Source organism: Trichosurus vulpecula, chromosome 8 (genome assembly GCF_011100635.1).
Source record: "Trichosurus vulpecula isolate mTriVul1 chromosome 8, mTriVul1.pri, whole genome shotgun sequence".
In the NCBI taxonomy this organism is placed as follows: Eukaryota; Metazoa; Chordata; class Mammalia; order Diprotodontia; family Phalangeridae; genus Trichosurus; species Trichosurus vulpecula.
In genome coordinates this window covers 167989175-168008008 of record NC_050580.1, presented here as the reverse complement: position 1 = coordinate 168008008, position 18834 = coordinate 167989175, and the positions used below count along the sequence as shown (strand labels likewise).

At 38.1% G+C, this 18834-nt stretch overlaps 1 protein-coding gene across 1 annotated transcript in view; it reads left to right on the top strand.

The window, feature by feature from the left end:
- The window catches only part of SCG3 (secretogranin III), a 52779-nt gene that overhangs the window by 10866 nt on the left and 23079 nt on the right, over nucleotides 1-18834 (top strand). Inside the window, exons 6-10 of the mRNA XM_036734143.1 lie at nucleotides 1821-1970; nucleotides 6558-6735; nucleotides 9577-9693; nucleotides 14145-14228; nucleotides 15005-15130. Of these exons, the coding sequence (XP_036590038.1) occupies nucleotides 1821-1970; nucleotides 6558-6735; nucleotides 9577-9693; nucleotides 14145-14228; nucleotides 15005-15130 (655 nt within the window). The remainder of the gene's footprint in view (nucleotides 1-1820; nucleotides 1971-6557; nucleotides 6736-9576; nucleotides 9694-14144; nucleotides 14229-15004; nucleotides 15131-18834) is intronic.

The window sequence follows — 18834 nt, the reverse complement described above, 5'->3', positions numbered from 1 at the left end:
ATGAGGAGAGTGAGACTCCAGAAAGGTTAAGTGACTTGAGTAAGCAGCAAAAGTAGGATTTGAACCCATGTCTTTTGATTCCTAATCCACTGATCTTTGCATGGTGCCATATTGCCTTCTACCCCTGAGCCCATGATTAACTTCTCTAGACTCCATTTTACTCATTGGTAAAATGATGATGTTGCACTAGATGACTTCTAAGACCCTTCTCATCGCCAAATTTATGGTCCTATGATCCTTTTCTTAAATAATAATAATATAATGATAATATATTGTTATGATGATATAATATGGTATAATATGGTGCTGGGGTGTCTAATGTGCAGTTATGCCAGGTTGGGAGGATGATCCCTCTATCCATAGGTAAACTGGTATTATCTGGTCTCATTCTATCCACCTATTCCCTAAGCTGTGGAGTCCCCAAAAGGCATGTGATGTGGTTCTGAGTCTATGCTTGCCTATGAGGGATGATTATGCTGCTTTTACAGTGGTTAACCACATACTCTGATGCAGTTCATATGATGTCAGGGCAGTGATTATAACAGCATTACTTTACCAGCTGCTGCACAATGAGGATGAGAATACTTAGTGGCTGGGGAGTATGTGGGAGTAGATCAGTGGGAGGAATTTTCCCTTCTAGACTCAGGATTACCTCTAGATTTGCTTTAGTTGAAAAGATAAAAATTAAGATGAATAGTTTCATTCTTCCTTTTTGGCTCCATAGCATACAATCATAATTAAGATAGGACAACCAGGGCCTTTAGCTTGGGTACCAATATGGCCCTTCCTCTCCATGGTAGAAGTGGAAGTGACAAGGAAAAGAGACAGACAAGTTCCTAGCAAGTCAATCTCAGAATAAGCAGCAGATGGAAGAGAGGGTCTTCCAGAGAGATGTGCTCCTCCAGGCCAAGTGTAGTCCCAGGCAGAGGGGCAGGTGGGGGCATAGCCTTTTTGATCACTTTCTTTCCTTAAAAAGGGAGACTTCTGGGTCCACGCTTTTCTGGAAAAGAGACATACTATGCTATAACTGATTCCCCCATGGGAGAGAAGATACTTTAATGGCCTTGCAGAACATTTCACTCAGGAAGAGGAACAATCTGAGCTCTAGAATTCCAGGCCAGGAAGTGGTTCCCTAAGCTATGATTCATCCTTGGAGGAAGGAGATTTTCAGAGCCCAGGGCTTCTGGGGACAAGGGCAAGATGCTCGTAGGAATGAAAAGAGCTTCTCTAGACACATGTATCCTTGCAGAAAAAAGGCCTTTAGAGGCTTCTGAGGACATCTATTCCAAGGAGAGAGAAGGCTAGATGGCTCAGTGGATACAGCACTTAACTTGAAATTAGGAAGATTTTAATTCAAATCCTTCCTTAGACTCTTATTAGCTGCAGAGCTCTGGGCAAGTCATTTTAACTTCTCTCTGCCTTAATTTCTACATCTGTAAAATAAGAAGGTTGACTTGATGGTCTCTAAGGTCCCTTCCAGCTCTCAATGGAGAGGGCATAGTACGATAGCCCTAGGAAAAGCTGAGAACTATGATTCCCACTTTTCCCCTTCAAATATATTTGCTTCAGAAGCCAGAATTCCTCTTTAAGACTCTGCCATTGGTGCTAAGAGACAATTTAGATACATATGAAAGCGAGCATATGTCCCTGGGATTATTTTAGTCTTGTATAAGTTCACAAGTGAGTGGCTTCTTCCCTTGATATACTCAAAGATAAAAGACCTTCGAGTTTGTATCCCTTGTTGGTATGGCTAAGAGACCTGACCAAACTTTATTCAGAAAGCCATTTTTAAAAAAAACTTTTTAACCCCTTGGAAACAGATTACAGAAAGTCAAGCATACACACTGGAAGATGAAGTGGCTGAGGTCTTACAGAAGTTAATCTCTAAGGAAGCCAGAAATAATGAGGAGGAACCTGATTATCCTTCCAGCAGGACAGAGAACTATGCCGAAAACCTCCCAGAGGAAACGGTGAGTGTTTTTTTAGCAGTATACATTATAAAAAAGCATTAAGTTTAAAGATTTAAATAGAGTTTTCCTTTAGGGAATAAATAAAAGCTATTTAAAGAAAGCATGACCAACACAGGTATTATAGTGATTTCCCCTCTCAAGAAGTACTATTACTATTTCATTACTATCTCCAATACTTAACACAGTACCTGATATGCATAATAAATAAATTGATTTATTGACCAACTGATTTGTCTACCTTCTCACAATAAGCATATCTCAAGCATGAAAATGTAATCAATCTTCAGCTTATCTCTCTTTTATTTCATTATATTCAATATTTATTAAATAGGTAGCCTGATCTTCTCACTTAGCTGCATATCCCACTTCCTGTGCCTGCCCCTTTCTCTCTTGACCCATGCTATCTCTTACAGGACCATTATGTCTTCTCCTTGTTAGACTCTCAGCTTTTAGAATTTCCTACAGATGGTAGTCAAGTTGTCTTTTCAGCACATTTTGTTCAGTATCATGTCCCTTTCCTTTACTTTTTAAAACATTTTTATTTAAAGTTTTGAGTTCCAAATTCTATCCCTCCCTCCCTCCCCTACACCCTCCCTGAGATGGTAAGCAATCAGATATAGGTTATACATGTGCAATTATGTAAAACATTTCCATATTAGTCATTTTATACAAGAAGACTAGAATGAAAGAAAAAATGAAAGAAAGAAAGAAAGTGAAAACAGCAGGCTTCAGTCTGTATTCAAACAATATCAGTTCTTTCTCTGGAAGTGGATAGTATGCTTCATCATTAGTCCTTTGGGATTGTTTTGGATCACTGTATTGCTAAGAATAGCTAAGTCATTCACAATTCTTCATCAAACTATATTGCTGTTACTGTGTACAATGTTCTCCTGGTGCTGTTCACTTTATTATGCATCAGTTCATGTAAGTCTTGCCAGGTTTTTCTGAAATAATTCTCCTTATTGTTTCTTATAACACAATAATATCCTATTACAATCATATACCACATCTTGTTTAGCCATTTCCCAGTTGAGAGGCATCCCTTTAATTTCCAGTTCTCAGTGACCATTAAAAAGGTCTGGTATAAATATTTTTGCACAAATAGGTCCTTTTCCCTTTTTTGGATTCTTTGGGATATAGACATAGCAGTGGTATTTTTGGGTCAAAGGGTATACCCAGTTTTATAGCCCATTGGACATAGTTCCAAATTGTTCTCCAGAATGGTTGGATCAGTTCACAACTTTACCAACAGTATGTTAATGTCTTAGTTTTCCCATATCCCCTCCAGCATCAAACATTTTCCTTTTTTGTCATATTAGTCAATCTGATAGGTGTGAGGTGGTACCTCAGAGTTGTTTTAATTTGCATTTCTCTAATCAATAGTGATTTAGAGTATTTTTTCATATGACTATAGATAGCTTTGATTTCTTTGTCTGAAAACTGCCTCTTCATATCCTTTGACCATTTATCAATTGAAGAATGGCTCTTATTTCTAAAAATCTGACTCAGTTCTATATATGTTTGAGAAATTAGGTCTTTATCAGAGATACTTGCTGCAAAAAAATTTTCCCAGTTTTCTGCTTTCCTTATAATTTTGGTTGCATTGGTTTTGTTTGTGCAAAGACTTTCTAATTTTATATAATCAAACTATCCATTTTACATTTTGCAATGCACTTTATATCATCTTTGCTTCTAAATTCTTCCCTTGTCCATAAATCTGACAGATAAACTATTCCATACTCTCTTAATTTGCTTATGGTATCACTCTTTAGGTGTAAATCATGTGCCAATTTTGATCTTATCTTGGTATATGGTGAGAGATGTTGGTCTATACTTAGTTTCTGCCATACTGTTTTCCAGTTTTCCTAGGAGTTTTTCTCAAATAATGAGTTTTTGTTCCAAAAGCTTGGATCTTTGGGTTTATCATATACTAGATTACTATGGCCATTTACTATAATGTACTTTGTACCTAATCTATCCCACTAATCCATCACTCTCTTTCTTAGCCAGAACCAGATTGTTTTGATAATTACTACTTTATAATTTAAGATCTCATATGGCTAGACCACCTTCTTTTGCATTTTTTCATTAATTCCCTTAATATCCATGAGTTTTTTCTTCCAAATGAATTTTGTTATTATTTTTTCTAGCTCTATAAAATAATTTTTTTGATAGTTTTATTGGTATGGCACTGAATAAATAGACCAATTTAGGTAGAATTGTCATTTTATCATATTGACTCAGACTACCCATGAGCAATTAATATTTTCCAATTGTTTAGATCTGACTTTATTTGTATGAAAAAGTGTTTTATAGTTGTGTTCATATAGTGCCTTGGTTTGTCTTGGTGGGTAGACTCCCAAGTATTTTGTGTTGTCTACCATTATTTTAAATGGAATTTCTATCTCTTGCTGCTGGATTTTGTTTGCAACATATAGAAATGCTGATATTTACCTGGGTTTATTTTGTATCTTGCAAGTTTGCTAAAATTGTTAATAATTTCAATTAGTTTTTTAGTTGATTCTCTAGGATTTTCTAAGTATGACATCATGTCATCTGCAAAGGGCGATAGTTTTGTTTCCTTATTGCCTATTCTAATTCCTTTAATTACTTTTTCTCCTCTCATTGATATAATTAACATTTCAAGTACAATATTAAATAATGAAGCTGATAATGGGCATCTTTGCTTCACCCTTGATTGTATTAGAAAGGCTTCTAGCTTATCCCCATTACAGATAATGTTTGCTGGTGGTTTTAAATAAATATTACTTATCACTTTAAGGTAAGCTCCATTTATTCTTATGCTCTCTAATGTTTTTAATAGGAATGGGTGCTATATTTTGTCAAAGGCTTTTTCCACATATTTTGAGATAATCATATGATTTCTATTGGTTTTGTTATTGATATGGTCAACTATGCTGATACTTTTCCTAATATTGAACCAGCCCTGCATTCCTGGTATAAATCTTACCTGTTCATAGTGTATGATCTTTGTGATATATTGCTATAGTCTCTTTGCTAGTATTTATTTTCATTAGGGAAATTAGTCTATAATTTTCTTTTTCTGTTTTGGCTCTTCCTGGTTTAGGTATCAGTACCATATTGCCTCTCTCCTTTAAAATTCTCCTGTAATTTCCCATTGGGATCAGCACCAAACTCCTCACCTCTTCTTTTAAGATCCTTTACCAATATGCCTTGATTGTCTCATTTTCTGTTCATCTTAAAACTGCATTTGAGCCTCCCCTAAAAATTGTACCATAGGCCTAAATTGTTCCTTCTTTTTCCCTGTAGCTTGCCACCTTCCCCTTATCTTTCAAATGTCACTTGAAAACCACTTCCAAGGAAGGCATCCCATATTGATCAGAGGAAATGATAGCCTTCCTACACTCTGCCCAATCTGAATGGAGAACTCTCATAGCTACTCTCCATGATCTTTCCTTACTCTTCTTTGCTTTTTTTATTATGAACTTAATAATTATTAACAAACACAAATATTCAAACATACAAATAAGGACAAAAAGAGGATTGTATATAAAACTCTGAACTTCTATTACATACATTTGGCTTTTTAAAAATATTATAGAAGCATTCATGGTGTAGTTCAGTGGCATAAAATTCAAATAAAAAAGGGGTGCTGAATGATATAGAAAGATCCTTGCACATGCATAGTGACTGAGAAAACCACAAATTCACATATCTATGCTTTATTGTATTTTTATTTGTTTTGTTAAATATTTCCCAATTCTGCTTGAATCTGGTTCTGGACAAACTCTGGAGTGTTGTGGGCCATTGTAGACCCCTCTGGTAGAGCAACCAGAAAACTGGCCTCTGAGTCAGGAAGCCCTAATTTTAAGACCTACCTCTGGCACATACTGGCCATATGAGACCTGGGCAAATCACTTCTACTCTCAGGGCTCCCAGGCCACTCTCTGGTACTTTAAATTGCAGGACAGATGCCAATCTGTCTCAGTGGGAATTTCCTATTGTTGTAGTTCGGTCATTTCAGTCTCTTTGTGACCCCATTTGGTGTTTGCTTGGTAGAATTACTGGAGTGGTTTGCCATTTGCTTCTCCAGCTCATCTTACAGATGAGGAAACTGAGGCAAACAGGGTTAAGTGACTTGCCCAGGGTCACACAGCTAGTGTTTGAGGCGAAATTTGAACTCGGGTCTTCCTGATTCCAGGACTGGAGACATGGCCCAGAGTACATGGATAAAATCACAGACTCAGTCCCCTCTCCCCAATATATGCATATTAATTTTAACAAGGTAATAACAAAATTGCATTTTTGTCCCTTTCTAAAGTTTTTTTCTTGTTTGTATTTTCATTTGTTTTATTGATGCTATTTTCCTTTTTTTAAAAAAAAAAGCTCTGCTTACTTTTGACTTATATACCTCATGTATTGCATTACCATTGTTGTTGCTATTATTATTATTATAGTTGTGGGGAAAAGGGAGAAATTCTTTTCCCGCCACACTCAAGGCCCAAATGAAAAGGAGAATCAAATTACAATGGCACTCATTATCACAAAATATATGAGGTTTTGTTTTGTTTTGTTTTTTAATGAAATTTCCCATTGCCACCGGAGACCCTAAAACCAGCCATTCAAGATGGTTTTACTAAAGGAGAAAGTGATGATACAGTACCTAATACCTGGACCATACCTAATACCTTGGAAAGAAGAAATAAACTTTATACTGAAGACAATTTTGATGACCTCCAGTATTTCCCAAATTTTTATGCACTACTAAAAAGCATTGACTCAGGTAGGTATTCTGATATATTACCATATTTGATGAAAATATTGAATCTAAAAACGTTCTGTTTTGCTTTCAGACTTCTGCAGACACTTCCTATCAAGTAGATGATATACTGAGGGCTCAGAGAGAGCACAAGATTTGCCAACATTTAGTCTTTGTTGCCATATAAATAAGTCAATAAGCATTTATTTAGCTCCTACTAGGTGCCAGGCACTGGACTAGGTACTGGGGATATAAAGACAAAAATGAAACAGTCCTTGCCCTCATGGGCTTTTTGGTCTATTGGATAAGAAAACATGTATATCAATAAATATATGCAAAACAAATGAAAAATAAATGCAAGGTAAATTTTTGAGAGATAGGGCATTAGCCTCTGGGGTATCAGGAAAGACTTTATGTAGAAGATGATTGATTTTCTCCTGGGTGACTCAGGATCTTGCAATTAATCAGCAAACATTTATCATAGGTCTACTATGTCCTAGGACAGCTGGCAACTCTGGCCTCAAATACTTCCTAACTGTGTGACCCTGGGCAAGTCACTTAACCCTATTTGCCTAAGTTTCCTCATCTATAAAATGAGCTGGAGAAGGAAATGACAAACCCTTCCAGTATCGTTGCCAGGAAAACCCCAAATGGAGTCACAAAGAGTTGGGCATGACTGAAACAACTGAACAATAATACTATGTCATAGGCACTGGGTTTCTCAACTCATACCACCTCATTACCAACCTCAGGGATCTTAAAGTGTTAGAGAGAATTAAGAATAAGGAGATTAAGCTAAATATTCTAGAACTGTTTTTTATGCCCTATGATTACTTTATTGCTTTTCTTACTATAAATGTATTGTCTTTATAAATCCCTGATTTTAGCTTGTTTTATTATCATTTGACTTTGTTCTTCTAAAAAGGAAGCATACCCTATCCCCTTTCACTAGCTCAAACCATTTAATTAAAAGTTCAGATTAGTTGGGTCATCATCAGTCAAGGTTTTATCATCAACCTGAAATATACTAATATATTACACACAATAATTAAAGACTATTTATTCTATAGTAAGCTATAATGCTAAGAAGCATTTCCTTTCACCATGGAGATTTACCTAAATCAACCCCTAGTTCCCTTTCTTTACCCTTTCACTCTGCTCCCAGTCTCACTGTTAAAACTCATACAACCTCATTTATCCTTCTGCAAATGTTATATAATTCTTCACCTGGATGAATGCTACCCAGACTAGGCACATGGAAGAGATTCTCCCCAACATTCCTTAGCATCCTTATTTGATCCTGTTGAAATATTTAGACTCATTTTGCTGTTTTAATGTTTTATCCGTGCCTTTTGTTTTCATTGCACTGTCATCTTCAGGTACTCCTCCCCAACCTACCTCCTTAAGGACTCTTCTTGGTAACAGACAGGTGAACAAACCCACTGGACTCAGTAACAACTCATTCTGAACATATGCATGTAACTTCATTTCTGGAGAATACCCCTTTTTCTCCACCTCCAGTTTGGGGTATAGATGATACCATTCACATTGAGTCAGACTTGCTGCACTCTCCAGGACTTTGTCACCTTTATTGACCCATTTTTGAGTCATTGTGTACCATTAGGAAGCAGATTCCCAGCTGAAAATCCTATCCCTGTTTACCTGGTGAGTCACTACTTGCCAGAGAAGGTCATTCCTTCAACCTCCAAGACTGTGTTTCAATGATATGAAGTGTGCCAATGCAGAGGTAGCTACAGACAAAATGATGAGGTAGCTAAAATCAGTCACCCACAGCCCTTTCTTTGCCTTGCTCCCCTGCCATGCTCCCTTGCCCTTACCTTCTCTCTTTATTTGCCTTTATCTATAAATTTTAAAAGTTTTTAAAAATTTAATCTATTTTCAACACTTGATTTGATTCAGAGGTAAATGATGAAACCCAGTGGTTCACTGACTTTCTTATCTTATCTTCAAATGAGATAATATCTGCAAAGCACTTAGCACAGTGTCTGACTCAGAAGATTCTATATAAATGCTTCTTCTTTTCCCCTTCCCCCGCCCCCACTTCTTACCATGAATAAATAGGCTTTATTCACAAAACACAATATATTTCTTCAGAATGCTGTACCATATAGCATATTATACACCTTATACACATTGTGCTGTAATTTTTATTACATTTATCTATATACGTGTTTCGGCTCCCCCTACTAGATTTTAAGCACATTATACTGGAATGTAAGCTTCTTGAGATCTGGGACCATTTCTTTTTTCTTTTATTTTTTTTTTCAACTCACATCTTGTGGCACAATATATTGTATACAATAGGCAACATTAATTATTAACTAAGTAATTAATTGATATTGTTGAATTAAATTAAACCATGTCCCACTGGGTTCTAATTCCAGCACTGCTACTTATTACCTGTAAATGTATAACATTGGGCAAATCCATTAACCTTTTTGATCTCATCTGGAAGATTGGCAATTTGGACTAGATGAGTCAAGGTTTTTTGTAGAAGTAAATTATATGGTCTTATATCTTATTTACTATTTTGGTCCAAATACAAGCCGTCAACCCTCCTTAGAATGAGATCTCTTTGAATGGAAAACAATCCACGCTGGAAAATAACATTATAAGCCACTCTCTAGTTTTATATAACCCAGGTGGGGGTGGGGGGTGGACTATGACCAATATACCATATTTTTATATTTTCCCCAGCACTAATCATAGAGCATTAGACATAGTGGGCATATAATAAATATGTATTAAATAAATAAGTGAATGGATGAGAGAATCTTAAGTGGTCATCAAAGATGAAGATACATTTTAATTGTTTGTCCAATGATTTATGTCCTTTTCCTATAGAGAAAGAGGCTAAAGAGAAAGAAACACTGATTACTATAATGAAGACGTTGATTGACTTTGTGAAAATGATGGTTAAATATGGTACAATTTCTCCAGAAGAAGGTGTTTCATACCTTGGTAAGAATGCTATTTGTTGTAAAAATAAATTTGAATCTACAAAGCTGTGCATATGACAAACACTGTGACAGAGTTAGGTAGACCTGTAGCTAATTCACAGTTTTGCCCAGAATATTGGTCAGAACTATAACCAGGACAAAGAGGTGGGACTTTGTCCTCAGCACAACTATCTGGCAGGGGAAAGGTTGGGAGGGGCCAACACTTTTTTCCTTTCTGCAGGCCAGAGACTGTTGGGCCTACACTTCCTGGTTCTCCTCCAGCCCATGCCCCATCCAGGGGTGCTGGGGGGCAGGCAGACTGGAAGATGGCTTAGAAGTCAGACTATGGCCCAGCAGGTGCTTGAGGAAGGGATTGGGAACAATCGTCTACTCCCTCTCCCCGAACAACTACACCCATGGTTCCTTCCCCTGGCTCATATGTTTATTAGCTATATGCCTCTGGGCTACTCATTTAACCTATGTGTTTTCTACAAAAAAGTTGACAATGCTTATTGCTGTTCCTATTGATGATCCTGGGATATTTAAGACATTGTATCATCAAGCCTGAAGACAAGAAGATTGAGGGAGCAACAAAATTGCTGTTTTCAAGGGTTTGAAAAGCTGTCATATGAAAGAGGGACTAGACTTGTTCTGTTTGTCCCTGGGGGAAGAGCTAGACAGATGTTGCAGAAAGACAGATTTCAGCTCACTCGCTATAAGAAAGAACTTCCCAAGAGCTGGATCTGTCCAAATATGGAAGATGATGCCTCAAGGGGCAATGATTTCTTCATTGTTGGTGGTCTTCAAGCATCTTTTCAGGGATGTTATAGAAAGGATTCCTGCTCAGGTACACCTGGATTGGGTCAGATGACCTCTCTCAGGTCCATTCCAATGTTAAGATTCTGTAATTCTGTGAACTGAAACTATCAGAGTTAATTTGCCAGCAAAAGCAACAGAATATCTATATACAATCAGGCCCCATTTCTCACCCTCCAAGCAGCCATAATGTTGACACCCAAGGATCACAAGGGCTTCTGCACCCTCCCTTCATTCCTGTACATACCTCCTGAGATTCTTAGTGAGCATTGCGCTTCCTTCTGCCACAATGATATGGGCCACAGGGACCTATTCTGTTCAGGGCTTTCTACTGTCACTTGTGGCTTCTGGTTGCTATAACTATACCACAGCACTGAGAATTAGGTACAGTTATGTGAAGTCTGTGCCCAAACTGGGCATCCAATGTACTGTCCATCAAGCTTATTGAGACCTATGCCTCTAACCATGAGAGTAATGTTAGATTTCTATACAGGCTTGTGAAATAATGGTGCTATCACGGTGGTAGATGACTTTTGTAGGGGAGGGGAGGCAATCGGGGTTAAGTGACTTGTCCAGGGTCACACAGCCAGTAAGTGTCTGAGGTCAGATTTGAACAGGCCTTACTGATTCTAGAACTGGCATTCTATCCACTATACCACGTAGCCAGTCCTGGTAGATGACATCTTGACTAAGACACTTCCCTGTGCCAGACTTTTCACCATGTTAAGGTCACCTCCTTGTTCCTAAAAGGACATTTTCTAGCTTCATAGACAGGGGTCTATGAACACCATCTCTAAACAGGGGTCCCAGTTGATCTCATGTCCTAGATAATCTCTTCATGGAACTGTTGACCCTGGAGTCAGAAGATCTGGTTTCAAATCTTGATTTTCATGCTTGCTAATATCTGTGAGACCTTGGGCAAGCCACTTCAGTTTCGTCAGATGTCAAATGAAAAGGTTAGACTAGATGCTCCTGGAGATTTTTTCTAACTCTAAATCTACGATCTTATGATGACCCCTTTGTATAAATAAAGCTTCACCATTCCACCAGATATCACTCCCCAGGCTGATGGACAGGCAGAACCATCCCCTGGAATCATATCTCCAGTGCTATGTTTTCTAACATCAATGTCATCATCATCATCATCATAGTTAACTTTTTTTGTTACTATGTGCCAAGCACTGTGCTAAGGGCTTTGCAATTATTATCTCATTCACTCCTCACAACATCTCTGAGAGTTTCAGATGAGGAAACTGAAGCAAGTAGATATTAAACGACTTGCCCAAGGTCACGTAGCTAGTGTCTAAGGCCAGATTTGAGCCTAGGTCTATCCTGACTCCCAGCCTGGCACTCTAACCACTTCCATTTCCCCCACATTAAGATGACAGGGTCGTCCTACTGTCTACTGTGGAGTTTCATCACATTTACTCAGTTCATTCAGCCACTGAGAACTTTTGAGTCTATACCAGTTAAAATTTTTACTACATTTTTTCCTGCACTCATGCTATTTCAGGTCCCATGTTCAATGACTAATTAGGAAAGTTGGAATATACGCACACTGCCCTGCAGTGTACCTCTGCATGGCCAATGTGGCATACAAATGGTGTCATGTGGGGTGCGAATCACTGTACCCCAAGAGAACCCTTGAGCATAGGGCACTGGACCTGGCTATCCTCCTTCAACATCTCAACTAGCAGAATTTTTGGTGGAAAGGGCATTTATTTAGTCCTTTCTCCATTCTTCAGGTAGTAAGCCCAGTGCCCTACCACTAAAAACAGCCGGTGCTACAGTAGAGGGTGTACTGGGCCTGGAATCAGGAAGACCTGAGTCCAAATCCAGATTCAGACACTTACTAGCTGTGTGACCTTGGGCAAGTCACTTAACCTCTGTTTGCCTCAGTTTCCTCACCCATAAAAAATGAGGATAATAGCACCTATATTGCAGGGTTGTTATGAAGATCAAATTAGGTGTTTGTAAAAAGTGGCCTGGCACATAGTAGGTACTATATAAATGCTTATTCTCTTCTTCCTCCTCTACCAGTTGAAACTATCCCCCTCATTCTAACTATTCTGTGTTCTATCATTCTTTGCTATAATTAGTTCAATTTAACTCTAATTTATACCTTCTGAGTTGTCCAACCACTCCTCATTGTGGCTGAACTGGAAAAATACATTGTCCAAGATATCTTAGAGACATGGCGCTCACTGTTTCAAGACCTTAGAGCAGTTAGATGGCAAAATGGACAGAGATCTGGGTCTGCAGTTAGAAAGACTAGAGTTCAAATTTGACCTCAAACACTTACTAGTTGTGTGACTCTGGGCAAGTCACTTAACTTCCATTTGCTTCAGTTTCCTCATCTGTAAGATGGAGATAATAACAGCCCTTACTTCTCATGGTTGTGGTGAGGATTAAATGAGATAATCCTAAAATGCTTAGCCTAGTGCTAGCACATAGCACTATATAAACGTCAGCTATTACTATAAGTACATTGGCAGGGTTATGGGCCTGCGGACAGGATATGTACGTGGCCCAGGGTTATTAGAGGTCTTGCTGCATCATGAAGCCACAGTCTGAATGAAGGCAGGGGAAAATGGTATATGTGCCTGCAGCCCAGCAGACATGGCTGAATCATAAGGAGGCTTAGTGGACCCTACCCGCAAGTGTACCAGGTCATCAGCATTTTCCAAAAACAGAAAATACCAACAGCAGCATTAAAAAGACTGAAGCTTTGGTGAATCATGTTGAGTCAGGCAAATGGTTATCTTCTTGGCAGTCCATGAATTTTGACTTCTTAAATACAGACGGACCCTCTTACTAGCTCTTGCTTTAAACCTCTGCCTGGCAATCAGTCTCTCTTGCCATAACTCTTCATTCTGCAAAAACCTGGTATGAACCAGACCCTCCTTTCTGGTTTCCAATTGTTCTTCCATCTTCAACTCCTTGGCCCCAAGCATGGATTGTCACTTCCCTTCCTTGATTTATTGCATTATGACAAGTACATGCCGGCCTTGTCCCAGGGGAGGATACAACAATCTGTTATGGGAAGAGATACTGGAGAGTTTGCATAGCAATGAATATAGATATCAGATAGACCACCGTGTTAACAGATCAGATGCTCCAGGACCACAAAGGACTAATCAGGCAATTAATCAGGCAGATTGTAGATGGAATGAGGCAATAGTCTAGTTATTTGGACAAAGAAGAAAAAGGCAAGAGTGATATGATTGATTCTGCTATTCTGTGGATCTGTGTTCATGTCTGGGTGAGCGATAACAGTTTTAAGTACAAATGAGTGTTACTACGAGGCATTATATTCTGATGGTGTGCCCAGGATGCTGCTGAAGAATAAGAGGAATGCAAAAGAAGAATAAGACATGGTCTCCTGCTAGTCACACTATACAGGTGGGGCTGCATAAGTGTCTTCCTGGGATGTTGTCAGAACACCTAAAAAGAATTGGGTGGGAGGTTGGACTGGAAGCTTTCTAAGGTTCTTTTTAATTCTTGAATTACATAATGCTATAAAATGTAATCTAGCTCAGACTCGACTGCTTCCCTATCCAGTTTTATTAAGTTAAAGTGTCTCTTTGCTTTTTGAAAGATTTTTCAAACTTTTTAAAATCAAAACTTGGAATTTTTAATGGGACTTTTTTTTTCCAGAAAACTTGGATGCAACAATAGCTCTACAGACCAAGAATAAGCTTGAAAAAAATGCCACTGACAATAAAAACAGATTAATTCCAGGTATTTTTTCTTATTATTTCCTTCATGGCCTTAAAAATGACAAATATCACTTGGATTAATGAAAAAGACCTGTGTTTAGTAACAAGCAGCCACTAGGTTGTAATTTTGAAAAACTTGGGGTAAGAGGGATAGACTTAAATTGACTGCCAAGGAATGCATGCATCTTGGTGACCTCTAAAATCCCCTGCAATTCCAAGATTCTATGATCCTATTATTACAGCATTTATCACACAATTATCACTGTATGACCTATTCCCAAGCAGTGTTAGTGGTGCTTGTGAATTTTTTTCAACCTCCTAGAAAGAATATGCTTGTATTTTTATCTATTTTTAGAAGGTTCAACAGATGTTGAACGTCAGTGAATGGCTTCTTTTAGTCTGCCAATTTCCCCCTTCAGTTCCTTACATAAAAAGAATTAAGGAATGAGGAGATGGGGCTCAAAAGAACAAAGGCCTGCTAAAAGTTGAAGAACATGAAGGTCTGATTCTCTAGGATTGTTCAGTTTGGAATAAATGGCTGTGTCTGCACAATAGAGAGTTAAACTGTTTTTTCAATTAATTAAAAACATCCAAACTGGACAGTTTTAGTCCCCCAAAATTCTCGATGGGCCTGATTTGCCCAGTTCTTGTCGCCTATATTAATTAAACTGAATAGAAAATTGCCAGATTTCCACTTCATACTATCCCACATAATAACGGACAGCTACCATTTAAGTAGTTAACAACTGGTCTTAAATTGTAGATATAACGGTAGATATTTGCTTCTGGTTCCTTCAGATAAGAGTCATGAAGAAGCAGACAGCACAAAGGAGGAAGCAGCTAAAATGGAAAAGGAATACGGAACACAAAAAGATTCCACAAAAGATGGATCGAACGCAGAAAGAAACAAGGAGGAACCAAAAGGTATAGAATCTTCACCCTTGACTTATGATGACATTAAGGTATTCCGTTTCCCCACACCGAAGAAAGGTTTGACAATTAGTACATTGTGAAACTTGTTATACAAAGCTGGTACGATTACCTACAAGCAGACATGGTTTTAAAATCGCATTTCCGTTATTGGCTATTGATTGTGCTATGCTGTTCATATTCTCCAAAGACCATCCCCATACTCCAATCTAGGACCGATTGCCCATAGTTTCAAGTCATTATCATGACTTCAATTTATGCGGTGTCTTAAGATTTACAAAATACTTTCCTCTCAACAACCTTGTAAGGAAAATAATGCAAATGTAATTACACCCATTTTATAGACGAAGAGAATGAGACTCAGGGAGATTATGGGACTTGACCCAAAATCACACCGCTAGGGGCACAGGAATTTAAACACCATTCTGATGTTAAATCCACTGTTCTTTTTATTATGCCATAGTTGAGTAGGTTATTGTGGCATACATAGTCTACAACTTGTACTTAATAACAAATACTGCTTTAACAAAACCCTATACAAACTTCTGGAAAAAATCAAGTGAGACAAACTACCCTTGAAAGGTAACCTGGATATTATGACAACATTTATGTATGTGTATGTGCATCTGTGTGCATTGTACACACAGAAATATATGTAAACACACAGATACATGTGTGCACATATGTACATGTGTGCATGTATATGCACACATGTATATATCGTGTGCTGCAAACATGCACCTATATGTATATCGTGCACATGTATATACACATATGTGTATGTTTTGTAGAAGTATATACAAATATATGTGTATATATTTAAATTAGTGACAATATTTTTTAAAATGTATTTGATACATTTCATTTTGGTACAATAAATACTTCCCAAAAAACACCCAAACAACGCCTTCCTAAAAAATATATCAGGACTTGGGGGTAGAGAGAGGAGAGGGGGCACAGCTGTTTCATCTTTATCATTGTGTAAAGAATGCACCTGAGACTCTTAATGTCCTGTAGCCCCCTAAGGGTTGAGATAGAAGACCAACTATGGAGAGGATGAGGGAAATGGGTTGCTGGCCACAGAAATTGGGAGTAGAAGGGGAAAGGATAAAGCCCTCCAGTCCCTGTCCCCGTTCCCCCCCCCCGTCCCCGCTTGCTCTATGGCAATAGCCAAAGCAGCCCTGGTGTAAGGAGAGAGGAGGCAGACCCTAGCAGAGGAGGCTGGAGTAAGAGGGGAAAGGGAAAAATCACAACTGCATTTGCAACTGGACTATCTCTTCTGTTGCCCTACCCCATCTTGCCCCACTTTGAAACCCCTTTACCTTGCTGCCTCTCTTCCCACTATAATCTTTAACCAGGTCAGCTTCAACCTTACCCAGGCTCTAATACATCTGGAACCCTCATCTATTCTTTAAAAAAAATTTTTTTAAATGCTCCCTTTGATCCTAGGTCTGTTCCTCTCACATTCCTTTCATTTTCTGTTGCTCACCAAAACCTAGCTTCCTCATGAAGATACATCCCTTGGCACTGTCTTCAGGGCTGACTTCTTCTCTCACGTCCTCTAGCACAGAGAGTCAGGAAGAAAGATTAACATGATCTTTGCTCCTGCCACTTTCAGATCCTCCCTCCCAGACCCTACAAACCCAAGGAGTAGTAACCTCACCTTGTTTAAAGAACCTAATCCAGATCCTTATCACCATCAGGTTTGGGCTTCCAGTTTGCTTTCCTTCCTCTCTTATAAATTAAGTAACGAACTAAATCTTTTTCTGTAGTATAATCCCTGCTTTCTTCAAAAAACAAACAAAAAAACCCCGGCATCCCAAATTCTAATCCTCCTCCATTCCTGTGACTTTTGACTCCAGTCTACAAAGGAGTGGTCCTATGGTCATAACTTAATTGCATCCTCTCTCCCTTACCAGTCAGCTGCATTTATTCCTGGCACCCTAATTTCTACTTCAAGATCTGCCTTTAATTTTGCCATCAAACCCTGGTGCTGTATTAGACCAGAATTTTTTTTATTTTCCAATGTTGAATTTATTTGCATCGTAGTGGTAATTGTATACATTGTTATTTTGGTTCTGCCTTCTTCCCTCCACATACCTGCATCTTCATACCTGCATCATCTTCTTGTGTTTCTCTGAATTCTTCATATTTGTACAGTGGATAAAGTTCTAGACTTGGAATCGGGATGTTCTTGTTTAGTCATTTCAGTTGTGTCCAACTCTTCATGACCCCATTTGTGGTTTTCTTGGCAAAGATACTGGAGTGGTTTGCGATTTCCTTCTCCAGCTCATTTTACAGATGAGGAAACTGAGGCAGAGTTAAGGGACTTGCCCAGGGTCACCCAGCTAGTGTCTTGAATTCAGGTCTTCCTGACTGTAGGCCCAGAGTTCTATCCACTGTGACACCTAGCTGCCCTGAACTCAGATCATGCCTCAGGTAATTAATAGCTCTATGAACTTAGGAAAATCAAATCATTAAACCTTTCATCCTCTGTTTTGTCACCTTTAAAATTAGGAAATTGTATTCAAATAGCCTCTAGGGTCGCTTTCAGCTCTATGATCTATGATCATTCCTCATGACACGATAATATTCCATTATGTTCCTATAAGATATGAACTAGCTATTCTGTCGTTGTTGGGTACTTATTTTGTTTCCAGTTTTTTTCCTACATATATCATAAATAATGCTATGGTCAACATTTTTCAAAAGTATGAGTTTTTTTTTTTCTAAGAGTAATTTCCTTGGGGCTGTCCCAAAGAAAACAGTCCCAGAAGTAGGTAATTAGTTGGTGAAATGGATAGAGTACTGGGCGATTCATTTAACCTCTCAGCCTCAGTTTACTCAGTTTTGAAAATAACCTGTTCATTTTTAGCAAAAGGTCAGTTATTTTTTGAAAAGGGAGGTTTAAATTACGTTATTGATTATTGCTTATTCAGGAGCTGATTACTCAGGGATTGACGATCAGCTTATTTCTTTAATTTCTCATGAGAAGCCCCATTAGAAGTAGAAGAGGAGATTAAAAGAGTGAAACTCTTTCCATGGAATTTTATTTTTATCAAATCCAGTGAAACATGCCATAGAGGCTGAATGTATTTTGTAAAATGAAAAGGTTTTTTTGTCTTTAAAATATATATCTATATCTATATGTATATGTATATACATATAGATATATATATATATATATAATTTTTAGATATTTGTGCTATCTCTGCCCCATCCCACTGCCACATAATACAACAGATGGTTGTAATAGACCAGCCAGAACTGGAATCAAAGATTAACATTTACTGAATGAATAGGATTACATTCCATGAGACAAAGGCACTAAGAAATATGTTCCTATATTTATGGTTAGTTCATTTACTTTAATGTGAAAAAAACTGATCTGTTTTTCTAGTCCAAATGATCTGTAAATCCAGCTTTCATTACCGGAAAGGACAGTGGAAACTTCCATTCTGGTTGAGGCCAAAGTTGTCTGGACTTCCTGTCTCTTTCATTCAACAAATGTTTATGAGGTTTTAATGGTTTATGCAGCAATAAGATGGTGAGTGGGAGGGAAAGATATAGATCTGGCTTAAGGTCTAGGTTAAAGGGAGTCAAACTAGAGAAGAATTCTTAAATAATATGAAAACAACTATGGCAAAAACTGGATATATAAGTGCTCATCACTACATTCTCCTCAGGGCAGAAGGCAC